The sequence below is a fragment of the Epinephelus moara genome, chromosome 21, assembly GCF_006386435.1.
Source record: "Epinephelus moara isolate mb chromosome 21, YSFRI_EMoa_1.0, whole genome shotgun sequence".
NCBI lineage: Eukaryota > Metazoa > Chordata > Actinopteri > Perciformes > Serranidae > Epinephelus > Epinephelus moara.
This window is the reverse complement of record NC_065526.1, coordinates 36,536,235-36,559,253: the sequence shown is the minus strand read 5'-3', so window position 1 is coordinate 36,559,253 and position 23,019 is coordinate 36,536,235. Positions and strand designations below refer to the sequence as shown.

Genomic DNA, 23,019 nt, shown 5'->3' with positions numbered 1-23,019 from the left:
ATATATATATTATATATATATATATATATATATATTTTATTTTTTTTTTTTTTTTAATACCAAGTATAAATGCACTCCACAACAAAACCAAGAGTCTTACACTTGAGGTTTAAAATAGTACAAATTCATGCTTACAGTCCCAGAGTCCAGAGTATATGTTGAGGATCTATTTTTTTCATGGCATGCAGCAATAAGAAAAGAAAAAAATGTCAAAGGGACAACCAAGCAGCTGTCCAAGTGCAATCATGTTTGTATTTGTGTTATTTAGTGTTGTTGGGTGTTGCCAACCTGTTTGTGCAGAAAATAATGTTGATAATAGATTCTAAAAAGGTTAGGACTTCTTTAAGTGTTCCTGAGTGTCATGTCCATATCCCACCACAGGGATCGACATCTTAGAAAACTCCTTCAAAAGGATTTAACCCTCTACAGATTCTGATGATGAGGCTTATTTGTCCAGTTTGATAACTGGGGGTTCCAGTAGTCGAAACCCGGGGTAGGTGGGGCCTACAACACAACATTAGACTGGAGATATTCATATCCAAAAAGGTACTGTCTGGGGTTAGTTGCCAAAACTCGTCAAAGTCAGCAGAGACAATTGCGTAGGGACCGAATTCCCGACACTGTAGCTTGGGCTGTTGCTGAGGCCCTTTCCCTGCATTACAGGAAATTGTGCTGCTGCAGTCAGCCTGAGGCTATTGATTATGGAGGCCTACTATAACGATCTTCTGCCCCTGATTCCCATCGTCTTTCGCTCCTCTTTTTCTGAACCCTCCCTCATCCTCGTCCTCCTCGTCCTCCTCCTGTGCCTCCACGAGTCCTCCTGAGGCACTGTGCTCCTCCTCCTCCAGGGACTCCAGTGGGTTTATCAGACCATACAGGAAAGTGAAGAAACCGTTTAACCAATCAGAGCCGCCCTCCTCCACTTCTTCTAACCAATCCAGAACTTCGGACTGACCCTGACCATCGCCCTCACTGGTCAGGCCTATGCAAACAAGAGGGGAGGTGGAGGGAGGGGGCATGGGTTGATGGAGGGTAAAGTTTGGGAGCACAACGTGTGGAAGTGAGATGGAACAGTGTGGGGAAAGGATGTGGAAAAAACTGATAAAAGGCAGGACGCAAAAAAAGGTAAAAATCAAATGGAGAAAAGAAATGAAATGAAAGAATGAAGGAGGGTTAAGAGCAGAGGAGGAAAGAAACAAGAGGAGAAGGTAAGAGAAGTTTTAAGCGTATGTTAGGCAGCGAGGGAACTACTCAGGCTTTATCCTAAGCAGCTCGAGTCTGGCTGTCTACACATGATCACCAACAAAATCACTCTGTGCGTGCTTGAGCCAATATTCTAAAATGAAGAGGGGTGACACTGTACCTCATGCTGACTTTAAGAGTTCTTCATAAAATCATATATCAGTGTTCAGCTGAGCTCTGTGCAGTGACTCTGCTCTTATTAAAGATCGAACAGTTCTGCTCATCATGTGGAGACAGCCGTCATGAATTATAGACAAGAGTTAAGACACATAAAGACAGAATCTAAAGCAGAGTTTCCATGTGGACACAGCCACAGGCCAGGAAATACACATTTTTTTATGTTGGAAAACAAAAATTTGTCAGCAGAAAGCCAGTGTTCAACTGTTTGAGTATTCAGGTGGTACTTCATCTTCAAAAAGGTGATAATTGTAAACTAATAAGAGTGGGTTGTTTCAGTGAGAAACTACTTTGCACTGCACAGTTGTCTCCTTGTCTTGATGAGCACCTATGGTTCTATACAAGACAATTAAAAGATACTTAGCTAAAGAAAGACAGGCTCAAACACACACAATAAGAATGAGACAAAGAAGAGGACACAAAGGGGGATTTCAAAAAAGGATCAAAATAAAGGAGAAGGGAAGCACAGCATATGCATGGGAGCATGCACTATAATGCCAGGAAGCAAACTGAAAGTTGAAGGTTTAACTTGGTTACAGAAATATGGATTATGGATTGCTTGTGGGATAGAAAAGCTGAAGGCGGGCTGGGCAAAAAGGCATCTTTCTGAAGGATGAACTTTGGCGACAGATCAGACGGCCTAGAGCTTCTTCAAAATAACTGATAACAGAGCAAAAACTGTCAAGTCAGAGTACTTCAGGAGAGGAAAACTGTAGCAAAGACTGCTGCATGTAATGATAGCATAAATGCTTCTATTAAAAGGGTCTGTCTTTAACTCTGCACAAAGAAAGTCAATAGTTGATTGTCATTCCCAGGTCATCAAATACCAAAATACTTTGGCTTGGTGGTTTGGTCTGCCCACCTACCCAAAGCATCGGTATTTGATGACCTGGGAACAAGACTGAACAATTAACTCTCTTTCTCCAGAGTTACATACAGGACCTTTAAGAGTAAAATGGTAAATATTTTGAGCATTGCAAAAGAGAAAGAAAAGCATAGTGTTTCCTGTAGATTCACATATAGTACAGTGAAATTATTATCCCATACAGTAGTGAAAAAAGTAATTATCTTTCTAATAGCTACTGTAAATCCCTCCCACCCAAGATTCAGGCAAGAACAAACTGTCTGCTTTTGGTCCTCACCAGCCTCCAGGTAAAAACATGTGACCAAAACCAAACTGCAACTTGTGATTCTAATGCCTGTCTAATTTCCGAGCCAGAAAAAGGCACATAATATGAAGTGCAAAACAAGGATTCAGGTTCTTTGAGATTCTCTACAGAGTACCTTGTCATGCCAAGTTCAAAATGTTGACACTTTTGTTGGAATTGAGCCATTTGGATACAGCTGTGGTCCAACATGTCCACACTATTGTACACCATTCAGTATGTGTGGGAGTTACATTAACAAGAAAGAAAGAAAAGAAGAATTGAAAGTGGTCCTGTATAAAACCATGCAACATGCAGCGGACATCACATAGGGAATAACAGCACTGATGACAGCTGAGAACTGCACCATTTCATATCAAGCTCACAGCTGTCTTGAATGCTTTGAGCTTCACATAGAGGAGGTATGTTCCAAAAACTATACCACTACAACAAAGACATGGGTCACCTCTCAACAATACCAGCACAGAAAAAAAACAAAAACAAAATATTTCCAGAGGAAATGAATTGAGTGGTGCATTAAGAGGACTGTTAGAAATTAACCCTCCAATCATGCAACTTAACTCCTCTGCTGCTTTTAAGTTACCCTAACTTACTATTTAAAAGGGTAAATTAAACTGCCCCCTGATCCTCATGAACCTCATGAATTCCATCCTTTAATATCAGGTTGTTTTACAAATGCTATTGGTTTATTATAGCACTTCCAAAAAGCACCTGATTTCTTAAGTTTGGACCTATGCTTTCAGAATTTAATTAAATTAAATTAAAACTTAAGTTTAAATTAAAACTTTTTTTAATGTAGGGACATTCAAAGAGATACATGAGGTTTATGTTGGATTACAAACCAGTTAAAAACACACAAACCTTCACAGAGATACTGGTCACAAGTGATTGGGAAGCTCAGCTTTTCTGCTGTTTTCATTAATGAGTTTGTGTCTATGGTAACAGTCAGCTATAGAATTGTCAGTCATGCAAAACAAACCCAAATTGCCGTTTAATGTAGTTAGCAAACACAAAAAAACATTTTATCAATGGTCTGCAGAAACGCTCAATCTCAGAACAAATCAGTTCTGACTGCACTGCGACTGGGAGTGAAGACTTTCAGATGTTTGTCACTAGGAACATAGATTGGCTTTGTTTTCATTCATGCAAGACACCGATGGTAAACACTAACATGAGTTGTAAATTAGAGATAAATCAACTTGCCTAGCAGAACTTTAGCATCCTCGACATCAAAATCACCATCGCCATCTGTATCGTATGCCACGAGTTTACCTATAGCAGCAACAAACACACGACTAATTATTGTTTGTTCTCACAGGAAGTACAAAGATAAGGATGTTACTGTACATTTACATGCATCATTCAGCAAAGACAGACACTTAAAGACATGCACCAAGCTTGTGGGAGACTGGCCACTTATTACCTTTTGTCTTTCATTATAGTGTCTTTAGCTTTTAGCATGAGCAAAAGGATTTTTGGTAGTTTTGTGTGTGAGCTCTCCTTACTTAGGTTAGCAAACTATACTGAATAATCAGCCAACAGCTTGGTGAATCCCTTTAAATGTGAGGGAATATGGGATACAGTAAGACGACATGGGTAAAACAGGAAATGGCAGTCAGGACTATGTAGCTCTATTACTTAAACAAAAACTAATATGACGCTCAGGGATATTTGGCCAAACACAGTTGGATTAAGTGACACTTGGAAGAGCCCAACCAAAAAAAGCCCTTTAACAAAGTTTCTGTTGTTCATTTGTGCTGAAGCTGCTGGATTTGTGTGCCAGCTACTGAGTAACTGGGCCACAGAGGACAGGACAGACATAAGGGGAGACAGGAGCCCTGGATCTAAACCAGCTGAGATAACCAAGAGAGGGTTGGTTCAAAATCAGTGCAGTAGATTTTTCACGCATGCCAGGCGTAACAAACCTCCCATCAAATAAAAGTTGTAATTGGTAACTTTCAAAAACTTTTGGTCATATTTGCTGAAACTGTCACTATACTAGGGCTGCCAAGATTAGTCGACTAATCGATGACTAATCGACTATTAAAATAATCGGTGACTATTTTAGTAGTCGACTAATCGGTTTGAGTCATTTTTCATAGAAAAGTACTATAAAAGTACCCCAAAATACTCTTACTGCAGCTTCTTACGTTCAGATATTGGCAGCTTTACACACTCTCCCATGACAGTGAACTAAAACCCTTCGGCGTGAGTATGAAACAAGACATTAGATGACGTAATTTTGGGGTTTGGGCGAGACAGACCGACATTTTTCAACATTTTAACACATTTTTCGATGAAATGATTAGTCGACTAATCGAAGAAATAATCGACAGATTAGTCGACAATGAAAATAATCGTTAGTGGCAGCCCTACACTATACCCACATAGTAGTACACGAGACAGATAATCTGTATAAAAATTTTTTAAAAAAGGTTCCTCTACGTCCTTTTTGTATGTCTAATGGCATTTTCTAGAATCCACTGCACAAATAGGAAAAGAACCAATCAGAGCTGAGGAGTCTCTAATGCAGATGTCAATCATGTCAATCACTACTCGTGAACTGCTGTCAAACTGTCAAACTAGGCAGCGCTGATCAAATATGATTCAAGATTCTGTTACTGCATTGCCTATTTCTCTCCTCGAATATTTTCACAAACATATTTTAGTGACTGTTTAGCTGTAAAATGAGACTATTTGCTGAAGCCAGTGGGTGGTGCTTGAATTTTGTGTGACTGTTTTCAATGTGGCGGCCGGGTCACAAGCTTTGTCATTTTGTTCTAGGTTTACAATGGTAAAGCTTTTGTGTTTGTGTCTGTCAGGTACAGAGTACCTGGACCACAGAGGACAGGACGTTTTCAGAAACGTATATTAGTGTACTGTTTGGCGGTAAAATGAGAATGATTGCAACCCGGCTGCCATGTTTAAAAAAACATTGAAGTGAAAACCAAGCACTGCCCACCAGCTGTAGCAAATGTTCTCATTTTACAGCCAAACAGTACAGTAAAATATGTTTGTGAAAACATTTGAGATGAGAAATAGGCAATGCAATAAGAGAATCTTGACTAATCAACCTGTTTGATGGCTGCATTAGAGACTCCTTAGCTCTGATTGTTTTTTTCTCTCAACGGCCACAGTAGATTCCCCAGGGATGACATTTTTCTGTGCGTCGGCACAGAAGTTAGCTTTGCCCTGTTTCCCTTGTCAAAAAGCCTATGGAATTTTTCCAGTGGATTTTGGATTATGGCTGAAAACAAGCTCTGTGGCAAACAAACATTTATGATTCTTACAGTTTTTGTTCTGCAAGATAATCTTCACAAATGAACCCCACTTTCATGATTATTGAAGCCTAATTGCAATTGTCAGAAGTAAAATGCTAATGTTAGGCTGTAAAGGAACTACACTCGCATGACCTAAAGTCATCACCATAACAACACTGTAAAGCTGTGTTTGGCGTGGCTTGGCATGTGATGATGTTCTGTAGTCTCATTTAGCCACTTGTTTGCAACCTCCTTTTTTAAGACATATAGAAGCTCATAAGTGTTCACAAGTGGGGTAATTACCAACATATTTTATGTTGGAGAACAAATCCTGAAAGTCCCTTAAGCTTGTGTTAACCATAAACCTTATTTCGGGGTTTCAGAACTCAATCCTGGAGCACTTTATAGTCCCCCATGATAAAATGCCAAATTGACAGCAGGAATAAACAGCCTCGTACAAAAAAAAACAACAGTACTGGCCTCTATAACTAATTTCAACAGTCATGACAACTGTGCGGGGGGTAAATTATTTTCTTTTCCTCACTCCTCCACAGCCCCAGCCTCTCATCCAAATATGGTCAATTCTGGCTCCAAATTACTAAGATGGCAACGTCCGGAAATGTCAAACTTAAGCTTCAAAATGGGAGTCCACAAACCAGGGTGACATCACGATAGCTACGTCCATGATTTTTTACAGTCTATGATTTTTTTTCATTGATTATCTGTCTCATGTACTAATGTGTGGATATACTGACAGTTGCTGTAAATATGACCGGAAGTTTTTTTCATAAAGCTACTAACTGTTGCTTTAACAAGGAAGATGTCAAGACAATTTTAACATGATTTATGCTAAATTATATAATTGACCATTTTCTTAAATTGTCTCTTTTTGTCTGAAATAAAAAGAAAAAAGAACATTTGGCAAGTATTCTATTTCAAAATACAGTTCAACAGAAATATTTTCAATTTCTGTTAATATTCACATTTTTTTCTCCAATTGTGATTTTGTGAAACAGTGACAAATCTCTAAGCTTTAGAAGACTACAGAAATCTGATTTGGTCTTTTTAAATACCACAAACATGTTAAAATATTCTCAGGCCTTGTCATTATCCAGCTGATGCAGCTAATTTTTTTTTTTTCTTCCAACACATTGTAACATGAAAGTAAGATTCATGTACAAAAGTCTTCAAGAAAATATTGTGGCCAGCATGTTCACCCAATCTTCATTAGGTGTTTTCACAAGTAGTCCATAATGTTCAATGTGAAATTACAGACTTGTCTGAGTGCATGTTTTTTTAAAAACGGGCTTAGTTTAAGAACACACCGACTCTTCAATACAACTAAAGGACCAGAAAACAATATTTTACTACCAAACCTAGTCTTGACAGCAGTTAGCCTGACACAGCTGTAGAATTTCTTGCATTAAGTTTTGTTTAGATTCAGAGCTCTGAGAAGAGTGTGTAGGGATAAAGGGAAACTTCCTGAGAGAACAATAATGACATAAGACAACAATCATCAATGCTGATACAGGGTGTAAGAAAAATATGTCTTGTGATTTTTTTTACCTTGCAAGGCCTCAGACAGGTTAATTTGTAAGCCCTTAGCCTTGTCTGCATGCAAACACAAAACATACATATTGGAACAATAGACAGATTAAGAAATAAGACAGGAGATTCAAAATTCATGAATAAATCATTGAGTACTACACATACCAAGAATGTTCAACATTATTCATTAAGGATGCAGGTTAGTGGCAGACCGTATACTGTGTCTAAAAGATAACAGACATGCACCAAATCAGTAAAGAAGATAGATTGTTAGGAGTAGTTGCACTGGAAATTGTGGTCCACAAGCTTCAGACCTAGGAGATAATTCCGAGGGCTTTTTGTTAGTCAAAAATATGCTGTTGATGAAATGGCACCTTCATAAATGTAACCATCTTGTTAACAAAAAAGACTTTCTAATCAAAGGTGACTTAAGTGATGTTATATAAGCTATGCCATTTATATGTTTTTTTTCCAAAGTCTAACTACATAAGCAGGAGACACAACAGTGCAACACTGACAATCTATTTAAATCCGCTCATGTTCTCAGGCCTTTTTTGCTTTTACTTCCTTTGACTGTCTGTCTTTCTCCTGCAGCCATTTTGGTGGATGATTTGCATCCTATTTTCATAAGTATTCAGACAGAGCATGAGGTAGACTCATGTCAAGTTGCTAATGACTGCTGATGTGACTAAGTGTTCTGACAATGGTAAATATCATGGTTTACTGGTTGTTATTCAGCAATGAAGTTGACTTCAGGGACAGATGACAGGTGCATGTTTTTATGGGCAGATGATATGCAAGCATGTGAAGGCAAGAGCCAAACTATTTGCTACCACACCTTTCCAGCAAGGTATATGAGGTAGAAAAAAACTACAGGAAGAAAGAACACTCAGCTACTCTTTCATCCAAATGTATGTGTGTTGCACCAAGTACTCACCAAGGACTCCCTGATAGTCAACCAGGTCGAAGTAGACCACAGCTACAGATGTCCAGACACCAAGCAGGGCCAGGACAATGAACCAGGTAAAGAAGCTGCCACTGGACCCAGAGTCTGCCTTCTTCCCATTCTTATTGGCTGACTGGGTTTTAGTACCATCTGCAAAGCAAAGACAGTTCATGATGTCAGGTTCACTTGTTAACACTAGACACCCTTTCTTGGAGGTATCTTCTTTTTTTCCTTTTTCTTTTTTTCTTTTTTTTTTTTTTACACTCAAGTGAAGTCATGCTGTACATTCAAATAATGATGGAAAGTATATGAAAAAAAAACAGCAAACAACTCTCTGGGCAAATACATCCCTCATATCCAGCATAACCAACTGTACTGTAAGTGGCTGGACTTGAGAAGTTGGCAGATTTGAAATACCAATTTAAAAATAGTATTACAACTACTCGCTCGTGTGTCACCCGCAAATTTTTTTTTCATGTTGTAAAATGAGGAAGCTAGTCTGCCAGTGTAGGCCAATGTGTGTGAGAAGAGGAAAGTCCGGAGTGAGTGATTAGATAACTGCAAGCATCACGTCATCTACACTCATCAGTAGGCTCATTTCAGATGAACTGCGCCTTGCCTGGAAAGTGGACAAAAGCAGGCGGCTGCAGCAGGATACACTGACAACAAGCTGCGGTCAAGTCAGAGGCTGAATCCAAATGCCCATCCTCTGGACCTGCAGACTGAGCCCTCATGGACTTCACGTTGTATGTATGTACTGTCATTGCATAAAGCCCTCGAGACCATTTTACTCGTTGCCGTGGAAATGTTCAGCTATCGCTGTTGTCATATTTATATGTATGTCAAATAAGCTGATGAACAGTGCCTACTCACGTGTTCCTGCAGATAAGACATACATCCTGTGTATAGCCTTTTGGGACTGAACAAAAATGTATTAATATATCTCTGTATAACATACAGCCTGCACAAGTTCGAAAAAGAAATGTTTGTAAATAAGGGCAGGACTACAACTAAATATATTGGGCATTACTTACATTAGAAACCTCCTTCTGTTTTTTTTTGGCCAATTTTTTTTAAGCCTATTTCACTGTGCAACCTGATAGGCAGCAGTATTAAAATGCATTTTCATTCTCTCTACAGCCTATACTTATACATATGTCAGCACATGATGTGGTTGAATATTATTTCTGGCCGACATAATTTAAGTAGCATTTTAATGGGCCCAACTATCAATGAAACATTCATAACTCTGCACCCCGAGTAGACTCTCTAGAGGTCTGCAGAAAGTCTACTTAAAGCCCCTTGTAGACCAATTGAATTGTTGCTTTGGATAGCCCTAAGCACTCCCAAACTTTGCCGCAAAGTCCACAAGTCTGTAAGTGTGAACACAGGATACGATGATGATGCCTGATATGATGTCAATTCACTAAAATGTATATTTCACTTTCCCCCCCAGGGTTCAACGCTAAGGTTTTTTTTCACTTGCCCGGTCGGGCAAGTTGGTCAGAGATCTACTTGCCCGAAGTCAGTTTTTACTTGCCCTATAAAAATTGTTTAATTTAAGCGGCTATCAAATAACAAAGACTGCAGTTATTTTTATGTTATGTAATCTTTATTCACACTGTATTTATTAATTAAAACAACATGTCATGTATTGTAGCTTCATTCCAACACAAAAATGACAGTGTCAGGGCTTAAAGTGAAAAATTTGTCAATCGTTCTCCGTGTATAATTTTGCGCCCCTTTTATTTTTCACCCCTCTCTCCAGTTCTGCTGTATTAACACTGGGTTTAATATATTTTGCTTCCATCTCTCTGCCCTGCTCTACTCTACTTCAACGCTACTTAGCTCTCTCTCTACTCTACCAGTAGACTACCACATCCACCTGTAGCACAAAATGCACACAGCAGTGTTTACCCTAGGGTGGAGTTGTAGCAGCAGAGGTGAAGCACACGCATGAAAAATAATTTTCACATGCATGAAACTTTTTTGTATGCTTGCAAAGCACAGCCTCCTGGGATGTTTCTATGTATCTACTTGCACCATAAGGGCTCTTAAGTACATACAGTACATTTGTGCACAGTAATGAGAAGGTGAAATGTCTGTCTAGCTTACATATGAGGTGTCTCAAGATTTAGGAACATACAATTTTATTGAATATAATAAAAGTTAAAAGTCACATGACATGCTGCTGTTTTGTGCTATGACCTATTTAAGTGTTGGAAGTTGTTATTTACGTGACAACGCCTGAACGCAACACAAGCTCAGCACGAGTGCCGTGCTACGCTGCTGTGCGAGCAGTTACACTGCTGTGCGAGCAGCGTAACAGCAGTCTGTTGGTTATTTACACAGTGTCCATTTCAATAACTTTGTCAGCTGACAAACTGTGCCGGGCTCGGGGTCAGGTTTGGTCAGGAAAATGCGGCCCGAGCCGCTCTAGCGTGCTCACCTGTGTGTGTGGCGGAACTCCGCCGTGCACGATACAGAGAGCAGAGGAGAATTGTTAACGCGTGACCATGTAGAGACAGAAATGACACGATGACATAACACCATAAATAGTATATTGTTATGTTATTATATGAAGCGTCCGTCGTGCAAAATAATATCAATGGGGGCTGTGGGCAGGACATTGTTACACAGCTGTGCCTGTGACTTCAGGCAGAGAGAACGCTGCATCAGAGCCGAAGAGCACGTTTTAAAATACATTTATTTTATCAATTAGTTATTAACTTTTACTATTTTTAGCAACTTGCCCGATCGGGCAAGTGAGTTGTTAGTTTACATGCCCGACCTTGAGTTTTACTTGCCTCGGGCAATCAGGCAATCCTTATTGTTGAGCCCTGCCCCAAATATAACGGTATGGGAAACACTGAGATGTTCAGTACACCCTAGGACACAAATAATCATAGCTGAATTAGCCTAATATTTGGGATAGGCATTTTGAGCAGTTTCCATGCTACTGTATTGTTATGGAATGCTTGCAAAAAAAAAACAAAAAAAAAAAACGTGTAAGAATAAGAACGTAAATTGGCCAACAACAGAAAATAACTGCAATCTGAAATTGAATTTTAATGAACAATTAGGCTTCAATTAGCCTATTAGACCACACACCCCTAACTATCTGTCACTGCCATTAATGTTACATAGGTTAGATACAGTACTGAAGGAATGTCTCTGAGCCGCTCTTCTCACAGTCAGTTCAACATCTGCCCAGTTTGCACAAGTGAACACAGCAGTAACAGCCAACATCCAACACCAAGCTGTTTAACAGTCCCAACAAACACACCAACATCGAAACAGCTCGACTCTTTTGTTAAAGCCATTAATAACCAATAGGTAACAGGCATGTAATGCAAACACTTAGCCGTGTAACTGTGTGTGTGGACGGACTGACTGTCCTGAGCGTGGAACTCACACTCCTGCAGCAGTAGCCTCCTTGTATCTCATGGAATACAAAGAGAACAACAGCAGGATACACTATTTGTAGCTCTACATTTAAATAAAATTTTACCCATTTTAAATAGTTAACAAAAATCGTAAAGCCGGTTCACATGCGGGGAGCTGGGCAGCAATTACTCTAAATGTTTAATCAATATAGATGTCCAAATCTCAAGTGCTCAAGTATTCATCCACATCCCTATTTAATACAGGTCTACGTCTTAGCAGACGGAACACAAAATTTGAGGTGCAAGTTCCATCCAGACAGCTTTTATAGAGCAGTTGTCTTTTAACCGTGTTAGCTGGGTTAGCCAATAGATGTACAGCTATTACAGTAAGTGTCAGTATGGCGAATGCAAACGAAAAACCAGCATTAGAAGAGTCTGTGTCAATTAGATGTATCAATTTCAATTGTATGGTTTTCCAGCAAGTTACGACACTGGACAAAGAGTGGGATGGACAAACCGAACAATATGGAACTGAAGCTAGGTAGATCTCTAGAAATACAACTCCTAAATCATGCTGAACCATTTGTGACAGCATCGCCATCATCATCTATTACAACTAGGGATGGGTCACGATTTTCGAATTTCCAATAGTCGTTTTATTTTTGAAAAATCGATTTTTTAATGTGACTATTACTATTCACTGTCTTATTTCCCCCCCTTTATTTGACATGCAATTCAGCTCCTAACCGCACAAGGGCAGTCTAGGATTGCTACAGCGGTGTGAGATGTGCTACCAGCTAGTTTGATGCTCTTCTACAAACAGGAGAAACATGCAGAGACTACTACTCCGTAAGGAATGTCCGCAGTCATTCGGGATTTCATAGTCGAGCGCACTTCCGTGTTGTAGTTTCCTGTAAAAATGTCCGTGAAAAATCCCCACGATGTGAAAAATACATGCCGAGCAGTCACCCGTGTGCGCGCACAGAGCTTGCGGACGTCCGCTTTGAGTCGAAATTGTCGAATAGTTGCCACGATTTTCGAATAGTGTTTTTGCTTGTGTTGCCCATCCCTAATTACAACTGGGTTATATCTGCTCCGATCTCCTCCCACAATACACCTGGCTAAAACAAATATCTTGTTTAACTGGGATTAGCTAGGTTGCGTTACCTTTTACTGGGCTGTCACTTCACCTTTTTTTTTAAACCTAACTTTGTAAGACCTATCCTTGCCTCCCTGCTGATACAAACTACACAGGAACATTAAGATACCATGAAATGTAATTTTTTTTTTTTTACACTATAATCCGGACAAATCTGTTAGGAATCGTATATTTGCACTAATCCCTCTGGATAGAGGAGTGGAGGTGATGGAAAAAAGAAAAAGAAACCACTTCCACGCAGCCATTCCATGAGTGCTGACATCCCAAAATGCATGAGGGGAGAAAATAGTGGCAAGGAGAATGAACAGGTGTTGTAGCCCATTACATGGTGCTAGGACAAATTCAGACACACGCTCAAAGAGCATAGTTCAAAGTACTCACATTACTAAATCCATTGATACTCCCTTTGATAAACTCAATATACTGAGATCAAAGTTTGTATAACAGACTTTTCTAGTTCAAATTGAAAGAACTGAAAGAAAGCTAAAATACACTTAAGTGTGTAAAAGTGTCCAACATCATGGAGAATCCTCTTGTTCATCATCTTACTCTTATTCAGAGTGAGCTGAAAATATCCATGTTACCTCTGTTTCTGCACCTCTATTACACAGATTCGTCTCTTCAGTGTTTAGCCTAGCTTAGCACAACGCCTGACATGGGGGAACATGGTGTGTTGCATTAACCCCTCTTTGGATTCATCTAAAAGGTGGAAATAAATGTGGGTCAAAAATACTTTGACCAGCTGAAAGCACAAGTAAGTCTGAAATTAAACTACTTAAATGACCAGGCTCATGCAAATATTACTGATCTTAAAAATCTCCTAAAACCACCTTTGGGTTACATATTTCCAACAAAATACTGTGTAGTATAATGTTGTGTGATCATAAGTTAGTGTTAACGCAGTACTGACACAACACCCCCTGGACTAACAAAACAGAAAACTAACACACATAGGTTGAGATTGTGGCTCCAGGACAAAGACGATGGAACTCTACAAGATCTGCAAGAGATGTCAACTTTCTTTGCTCAGTTCCTCACTTAATCCCTCCTTCACCCCGCATTCAAACAACCAGGCCCACTCAGTGACCTCCACACTCCCTCCTTCGTCCTTTGCAGCGCTCTTGTCAGAAGCCCTTGAACGGAGGCTTTCCTCACCTTGCATTTCCCCAGCTATCACCGTGGGGATCGCTGTGATGACGGTAGGGTTGGCAGACTCAACCAGGGTTGCTGGATCACCCATCCCTGCCAACTGGCTTGCCAACTAACCGAAGAACCAGTAAACTGGCCACAAAACAGCATGCAGTCCAAGCTGCAGGAAAGAGTATCTCTGCCTCCTGATCTCACCTCCTCTCTCCCTCTGTCCCTCCCCTCTGTCTCTATTGACTGGCTTTCTTTCTCTTGCTCATCTGTCAGTAATCCTTGCTCTCTGTCACTTTTTTCTCTCCAACCCTGATATGGCTCTGGAGGTCAAAGACAGCTATTTATAGTGCTGCTGTTAGACCAGCTGGCCCTGACACACAGAGAGGGAGAACAACAGGCTGCCCAGGCACTGCCAGCTTTTAAGGAGGAATCCCCCATGAGTATGTCCGCTCTCCAAACTACATTTTGTCATTAAAAACACATGCAAGAGGTCACATAAAAAGGGACATAATACCATGCTCGATACAGAAATTTGTTGTTGCTGGTCCATATATTCACAAAACAACCTGTTTTAACACATCTTCACTATTTATAGCCTTTCTTCATTTCCTATAATTACTGACAACCCCTCCCCAGGGGTCCCCTCAACTTGTGTCTTGTGCTCTCATTGGCTGTAACTCCCCTACAGGTCCAAATATTTAGCCTACTAGATAATTACGATATCCCTGGGATGCATTGGCAAGGTTCCTCTGCGTGCATCTTTGAACAGTTCACACATAACACTTTCCTAGAGCTGACGCTGATTTGCCTCTGATCCTGGGCTCTTCGTTGGGGAGCTCTGTCAGTGAGTGGAAAATCAGAGCTGAAGTCATGTAGTGTGAACTAGACATAACAGATACTCGAAAAGAGATGTCAACATATCTGATTCTTTTCTTGATTTACTAATTAGTCTTTTGGTCGGTGGAACATCCGAAAACAGAGATAAATAAGGATGCGTCAATTTATCAGCTGAACATTGTTATCAGCTGATATTCGCCTTTTGAACTGTTTTCACAGCACAATAAAATAGATTAGAGAGGGAATTATGATATAATACATATATATATATAGCCACTATTCGACCAATCAACTAATAACTGCCAGTCCTAACAGAATTAAAAAATAAAAAGATACTGCTTACTGATTGCTCAAAACCAAACGTGGAAAAAAAAAAGTTCTTGACAGCTTCTCCTAATAGTGTTCCAGTGTCATCCATCAAATGTATTTGCACACTCCCAGGGGTTTAAAAAAAAAAACGCAACAAACAAGACATTTGTTGATTATTTCTGCAAAAATAAAAAATGACTCAACTCCTTTCTGAGCATGTCCCTCTGACAACAAGTAGCTTCTGCATTGATAAAATCCAGACACATAACCTAGACATACTAAAGGTCACACAAAACTTAAGACAATCCAAACGTCTTAACAGTCTTGCAGCTATGTCAGAAATTTATACGCTCGTTTAAAGCCTGAGGCACTCACCACCCCGCATAGCTTTACTTATTAACATTGCTGAGGGGGTGGGTGGGTTATGATTGTAAACATTTTTGTGCTCTGCGGGCAACACAAATGTGTACACAGACAAAATAAACTTCATTAATGCTTCACATTTCACAAAAAAAGGGCAAATCATGCTAAATATGGCCACAAGATCAATACACCAAATCTAAACCCATTTTTTTCCTCTAACAAGTTGAGTTGGCTTCCTCTAAACCTCGGCTTACTGGAAAAAGGTAAATGGTTTTATCAGAAACAACACACAAAGACATAAGTATTCGGGATTAGCAACATGAATATGACTGCACATTAAAACAAATTTTTGTCCCTATTTGACAAGACTTTAAAATCAATTTTGGAAGCGGGATTTTTTTTTTTTTTTTTTTTTTTTTTTTTTAATTGCACCAACATCAAACTGCATTCAGCAGTATAAAATTACTAACGTGATAAAACTCCAGTATCATCAGTCCTTTTCACTTGAACAAATGTGCTAGAGAGGAGCTCAAAACTGCAGTGCTCTCTGTGACCAACAAAACTGTTTGCACTGCAATCCTTCCTGGTGATCACTCGTCTGCCATATGCTATGGCAGTGTTATTCTAGCTACAAAGTAAACCACAGGGCTGATAATGTTACTGAAGGTAGTACCTGTACGGTGACATATTTGACACAGCAGGAAATTCAGGTTTACACATTGCAGTCATTGCTATTGGAATTGACAACACTTAAAATAGCTAATAGGAAACTCAATAAGAACAGGGTTAAGCTGAGTTCTTCAGAAACAGCGAACAATTTAGAAATACATACATATAACTAGGTAAACCCAGAAAGATTTCATATGGCCTATTTTCAAGGCAGCAAAACAAGGCTACTGCCTAAATAAGGACCAATTACACACATCATTTATGTAAAACTCCCACTGTGTTAATCAGAGTACCCTTATAAACCTACACTGGCACAGTCAAATATGGACACATCTCACACACAAGCTAACGCAAGAAAAAGTCATCCAACTCCTCCACACACACATGCACACACACCAAAAGAAATTGGTGCTGCAGAAAGATAAAAACCATGCAATAACATACCGCTCTGTTCTTTTATACACTCCATTCTCAAAGGACCACAGCGGCTTATTCACACACACACACGCGCGTGCATGAACACACACGTACAGTCTTCTTTTCAAACAAATGGAAACTCTCTCTACTCAGTCTCTTCTCTGTGAAGCCCAGTACACATTGTTCAGTCTGAGCAGCTCCTCTTAAGGCTTATGTAAGGGCTGCTCTGCACCGCCCTCAAACTTGCTTCTCTTCCCTCTGGCTATTAACAAGTGTGCGTGTTCATGTGTGTGCACAAAAAGGCAGGTTTGGGTGCTTTTGTGAACATTCCACTCACCCACATTTGCTAAGCTTAGACACTGTGGACTTAATGCAAACCTCTGACCTTTCACCAACTTTAAAACAACCGCTTTGGAGAAGTGAGAACCAGGAGAAGCACTCTATTTGACAAATGTCTTAAGCACACACTTTAAGGCCATCCCCTGACATCAAGCAGGCACACTACTGACTGTGAGGAAAAGGTCAGCAAAATCTGTCACCCAAACATGTGGATGTCAGACATCCACCTAGCAGCCCAGTACATCCTTTTATTTAGTGCACCACTTTATCAGTGGTGACCTGGCTGATTCAATTTCATGACAGTGCACACAGTACATTCCAATGATGGAGGCGGTGATCTAGGCACAACAAAAAAGCCAGGAAACAAATTCCATGCCAGGCTTTGTTGTGAGAAATCCCCAGAAAGTCACCAGTATTAGCTGGAGCTGTTGTCTGTTAAGCTAGTGTCAGGCTAATTAGATTATATCACTGGCTCACGGCAAAACAGGTTCAGCTTTTTAAAAATTAACAACTTCAAACCTGTTTCCAACAAGGAGGAGACCAGTAATGATCAGTGGTATAGTGTTAGTTGATGAAGTGGGTGTCCTACTAGGTACATGTATAGGTTACAGAGGAGGAGGTTGGTATACTCGCCTATATATACAAATAGCTTTTGGGCTGATCGGTGGCTTTATTGTAAACAACAAGAAAAAGAGCTGGGTATTCCCTGTATACCAGCGCATACCCTCCCCGACACCACTGGTTGACTGAGTTGTCTCACCTTGAAGTCGTGATCGGAGGTAGTAATAGCGCTGAAACAACATCAGTATAAACGGGACAGCCAGCATGGGTGGGACATTCTTACGACGTGTTATGTATGTGTGCATTATCTGAATCTGTTTAACAAACTATATTATCTGTATCCATATTCATACTGAGTGGGCAGAATTTAAATCTTTAGTGGGTGGGGCTTTAAACCAGAAAGGGTGTGACCTAACCAGATGTTATTTTTAACCTGAAATGGATGTGTGTTAATCAGAAGTTGCTATATTTACAAGAAAACTATTTACAGAACAATCTCAGGATTAAGCTTCAGATCACTTTTGGTCACAAGAGTGTGAGACTGAACACGGCTACCCAAATGAGGATTTTCCTTCGCGAGTACAGATATTGACACAATTTACCCGGATGATCCTTGTACTCCTAAAAAGTACATTATTCACACCTGATACTCATTCAAGTATTTGTCTCAACACCAGTCTCTACCTATGCATTCATAGAAAAATAAGACATATTGGCTCAGTCAATGCGAAGCTTTCAGTCCATTTATCTCAGCGTTCCCACGCTGATTTGGATTTTCGTACAGTAAAGGCAACAGACCTGGACACAACATACTTTGCTGCAATGCTAAATAAAACACCAAAAAAATTCCATACTTTTGTCCAGGTGACTGGGAGAAAGTATCGCAGCACCACCAAAAATCAATTTTACTCCTCCCTATCATCATGTATGCTGCATTCAAATCTTGCAACACACTGCTTAAAGTTAAGAATTTGACAATGCAGGAAAAAACCATCAGCACTCCTCAGATGCATGAAATTCTCTGTCCTTGTTTGTAAGGTCTATACAGCAAACAAGGCAAAGATGGCAGTTGGGACTTCTTCCCATGTTTTCCAAAGCAAAGCTCAACAACTATTACATCCAGTTTGTCACACTGTCCCTAAATCCTAAAACCAACAATCGGGAAGATCTGTATCTTAATTAGAAACAGTTTCTCCAAGATGCTACTGATGTCAACTTGTGCTGTTAGGTTTCATTCAACAGCAGACAGCATGATGAAGCACCAAGCCAAAATACGGTAATGCTTTCATCTAAAGGATTTAGTTAAGACCACACTCTGCACATGCAGGGAACACAACACATCACACATCAGTCCCGGAGGAACAGACCGGCTTTTACCCTTTCAGCTGGGCATACTTCAGCAACTCCCTGCCCTTAGCAGGGGGGAGGAGGAGGCCTGGGGGATTCAAATGATGCATAATGTAGAAATTGTAAAAAGAGTGCATGACAAACAAGGGGAAAAACAAAAAAAGTAAATGGGTGAAATGTGAGGAATATGTGTACCTTTGGCTCTACAGTTTGTCTTCTTTAAACCAGTAAAAAGAAAGCGGCTGCAATGCTCTTGTTGCTTTTCCTTTTAACTTTACCACATGGTTATATGGAAACTGTACTGTTGAAGGGCGAGTGTGGGGGTGGAACTCTTGGAAGTAACATTTTTGCAATTTCTTAACAAAAGCCCTTGCTCTGAATTGTCGCGATATTATTTGCATAACCAGAACAACAGTCTATGTGTAAATGTGTAATCCATAAATAAAAAAACACTGTCAAATAAAAAAGATGTGTAAACTCCAAAATATTCTTGTAATTATGAAATGTATCTGCAAATGTAATCAAATTCCACAAATAGGAAAATAGCTGTGAATACATAAAATTATTTTACAAATAAATGAAAAACATTTGTGCATATCTTTATGACTGTAATATAACATTTAAAACTTTTGAGCAGGAATTTGTGAATCCAAGTTTCTATGTGTGAATGGAAAGGGTATTTATTTATTATACGCTGCTATATTTGCATTTTACGCACATGGAGTATTAAAATTTTTCGCATAGCACATGACAACCTGCTGACATAATGTCTGCATTTTAAAGTAAATGCATGGTATCTTTTTGAGAGTGTTTTTATTTTTTATGTCAGTAATAAGCAATGTACACTCATTATTTTATTTAAAATATATATATATTTTAATGCGACACTGGATATTAGTGTGTGTTTATTCGTTTTATGTTTATCATATAGCACACACCTTTACATACATTTCTGTCTGAGTGTGAAAGGTACAAGTGGGGAAACTTTCAGCCCAACAGCCTAAGTGACTGGCCTGCGTTGCTCTTTCAAATAACTGAGGGCTAGCTCATCCTTTATATTTTTCACAATTCTTTCAAGTGGGTACAAGCCACAAAGCACTTCAGATCTTATTACAGAGCTCCAGACTATCTATTTCTGCTAAAAGTGCTGATGCTCCCTCCTGACAATTTAGGAGCACCAGCACAATGTTTTGGGGTGCACCTTAAATTAACATGCAACATGCAATCAATGCATATTTTGTCTATATTACTGGTAAATGCTTTGGTAATAGACACTTTACAGGAATAACAATGTGCCATTTTATTTGAAGGGGGAAAAGCTATTTAGCTCTTAAGTTTCAATATCTTTTAAGAGGTTACATCAGAGAGTTCTACCCCTCCCCTTGCCATTTAATGTACACAATGTTCCTTTTAAGTTGTGGAAAGGTAAGACTGAAGGAAAGACAAAAAAAGCACTGCAGGTGCTTCTGTTTGCCGGTTTAAGCAAGAACAAGACAGAACCAATGGTTCGCAATTATGAGGCTAAGATTTCAGTTAAGCGAAAATATATGAATAAAAATCAACATATGACAAAAATCTCCTCTTACCCCTCTTGTGTTCCCACAGAGCCATGATTCAGTCAACTATATGATCAGCATATCTTAATATATTTCAGACTGAATGCCTCTAAACTATTAAGTGGGATGTTCAAAACACCTGACAAACAATTTACTGTTTACACTCTCCTAACAGGCTAACTGTGAGCCAAAATCAATATTTGATCAGCCACTTTTAGAGTTTGTTCACATGATGTCACTCAAATAAATAAAAGGGCATAGGTGCATAGGCATTTCTCTTTCAGTTGTGAGTTGCTGTAGCAACATTTTTTTCCTTTGAAAGAATAAAACATCAGGCCATAGAGGCCATGTATCATTCATATGTGTGTGGGCTTACGTTTAATAAGTTAAACAAGTTAAATAATATACAGTATCTAAATTCCATTCAATAAATCACATCCCCTGCTAAAAATTGAGGATTTGCTCATCTTACACTAGTCATCCTTTATGTATATCAAATCCTTTATACTTGCTGCTTGTTTAATTGTAATCACCAGCATAGACCGTTGAACCACACAGCATGCATGCATGGGGACTGTGGTGGGCGGGGTTAGGAAATAGACACGAAAAACTGAACATTTTGTTCCCTGGACTTTTCTAACGTAACAATGCCCTTTGATCTGCTACAACATAAGATGTTAAAAACTCTTCAGAAAAACCTACACTCAGACGAAATGCAAAACTAACAACGCTGCATTAGTTGTTTTTTCTGTGTGCCCTCACGTTCAGCTCTCATTCATTTGGAGATGGAGATGAGTGGGCAATGTAGTGCGCTGCATTTCAGTATCAACAAAGCCAGCCAAAACTTTACACAAATAAAATTACTTATTGTAAAAACAATAATTGCGTTTTTCCTTGTTAACTAAACTGCCCCTAATCTGATATTCGAAAAGCACTCTGTTCAGATATTATATATGGGGGCTGGAGAGTCCTGTGCAGTCGCTAGAGGACAACGTGTACTTGAAGTTATGCCACATTTGCCTGTTTGTATCAACACACAACATGGGCTCACGCTCATCTACCCAAAGTTATTACTGACTCACGCATCAGCACAGTTAAGAATTCATATAACGTTACGTAAATTCCGCGTCTACTCTCTAAACGGTACTTTTTCCAAATACCCTCACCAGGAGCTTTTACAACTTAATACGGTTGTCGACTATTTTGGGAATAAACGAGCAGTGCTCTGAGTTTATTTATTGAAGAGTAAAGTCGCGCAGTGCGTGCCGGCCATTTAATTAAACACTCAAGTTGCGTTATTTGAATCCAGCCGCGCGCAACGCTCTCTGAAGAGCCAACACAACAGAGGTATGGTAGTATCTAGAATGGGGGTTTGGGTACCAACGGAGACCCCCATGAGCCACGTAACCCCACCCCCGGGTTCTCATATTGACACGTGAGCATTTGGAAGAGTGACTCGACGAAGTTGGGGGCGGGGTGCTTTGCGCCTCGGGGTGCACACTCGCAAAGCTGGTAGAACTCTGCGTCTCTAACCAGAGAAGCTGGCGACAAATAGGCCTCAATTTCTTTGCTAAGCTACGGGGCCTACAGGCAGGACTGTGGAAAAGCCATAAACCCGCACGAGAGACGCTAACGTTATCCCTCCCGTGCGAGCCGGCGTCCCACCGTAATCCCACGAGTGGGAGTCGCCATGGTCAACCAGCCTAGCCACCGGATAAACAGCTGGTGTGTCCCTAGACTGCAGTGTTAGTGCAACATTGCCGATTAACACATTACGTGGAATCACAAGCTGCGAGGGGAGCTTTTGTCGTGTCTTGCTTATATAGAATAATATGAGTGCATGGCTAACACTCGAAATGACAATTTATCGCGACGTCAGAAGCCCTTTGCGTGAAAAGACACAGTAATGTGCAGTACTGACGTGTTACCACATGAACTGGAGGACGAACGTTTTCAAATATGGGTTTATATGCTCTACAAACGCCGTTTTAGTATGATTACACCAACTCACTTGCACGGGCTGCTAACACGTCGACAACATTTTGTAAAGCTAAATTAAGCTAACGTTAGCTAGCCAGGACCAGGGCCCTGAATGAAATAACAGCTTGACACCCGATTAACTTTGAAAGGCCTGCCAGTGAAAGCTGAAGGCTGCAACGCATCATCCCGCCACAGCAACCAATGAAAGAATGAGACAGAAACAATAGCAACAACGCACCTTTGGCTTTGACGTGCACTTTAGCGTTTTTCTTTGAAGCCATGGCGAGTCAGCAGCGTGGTAGACCTCTGAAAGAAGCGTAGTAGAGCGGCCGGAGACTGTACTTCTACAAGTGAAAAGAAATCAAAATTTCTTCTGCTGCCACATAAAACTCAGAACCACCCCGTCCACCTTTGGACTGGCAGCTCTGTAAACCAATGACAGACGTGTCACACAAAAATAGGCGGGGTAGAAGGATTATCAAACCAATTAGCTTCGAGAGGCGTCGAGCTTATTCAACCGTGTGGATAGTCTTATCTTTGCCCCGCCCCCACCGCTCCTCTGGAACGTGGCAAGATGGTAGATCTGACAACGTGCTGCTGCTGCTGCTGCTGGTGCT

The 23,019-nt window shown here is 40.1% G+C and overlaps 1 protein-coding gene across 9 annotated transcripts in view; it reads right to left on the bottom strand.

The window, feature by feature from the left end:
* The window catches only part of asph (aspartate beta-hydroxylase), a 44,216-nt gene extending 21,416 nt beyond the window's left edge, over positions 1-22,800 (bottom strand). Inside the window, exons 1-4 of one of the 9 annotated variants that reach the window (XM_050074819.1) lie at positions 22,641-22,800; positions 8,331-8,489; positions 7,412-7,456; positions 3,789-3,857 (exon numbers count right to left, since the gene is read on the bottom strand). In XM_050074819.1, the coding sequence (XP_049930776.1) occupies positions 3,789-3,857; positions 7,412-7,456; positions 8,331-8,489; positions 22,641-22,683 (316 nt within the window). In that variant the 5' untranslated portion in view covers positions 22,684-22,800. Of the gene's footprint in view, positions 1-3,788; positions 3,858-7,411; positions 7,457-8,330; positions 8,490-14,039; positions 14,247-16,646; positions 16,810-22,640 lie in introns of those variants that run through there. The other 8 variants (XM_050074821.1, XM_050074817.1, XM_050074816.1 and 5 more) reach the window with 8 other exon arrangements.
* Between the last annotated feature and the right edge of the window lie 219 nt (positions 22,801-23,019).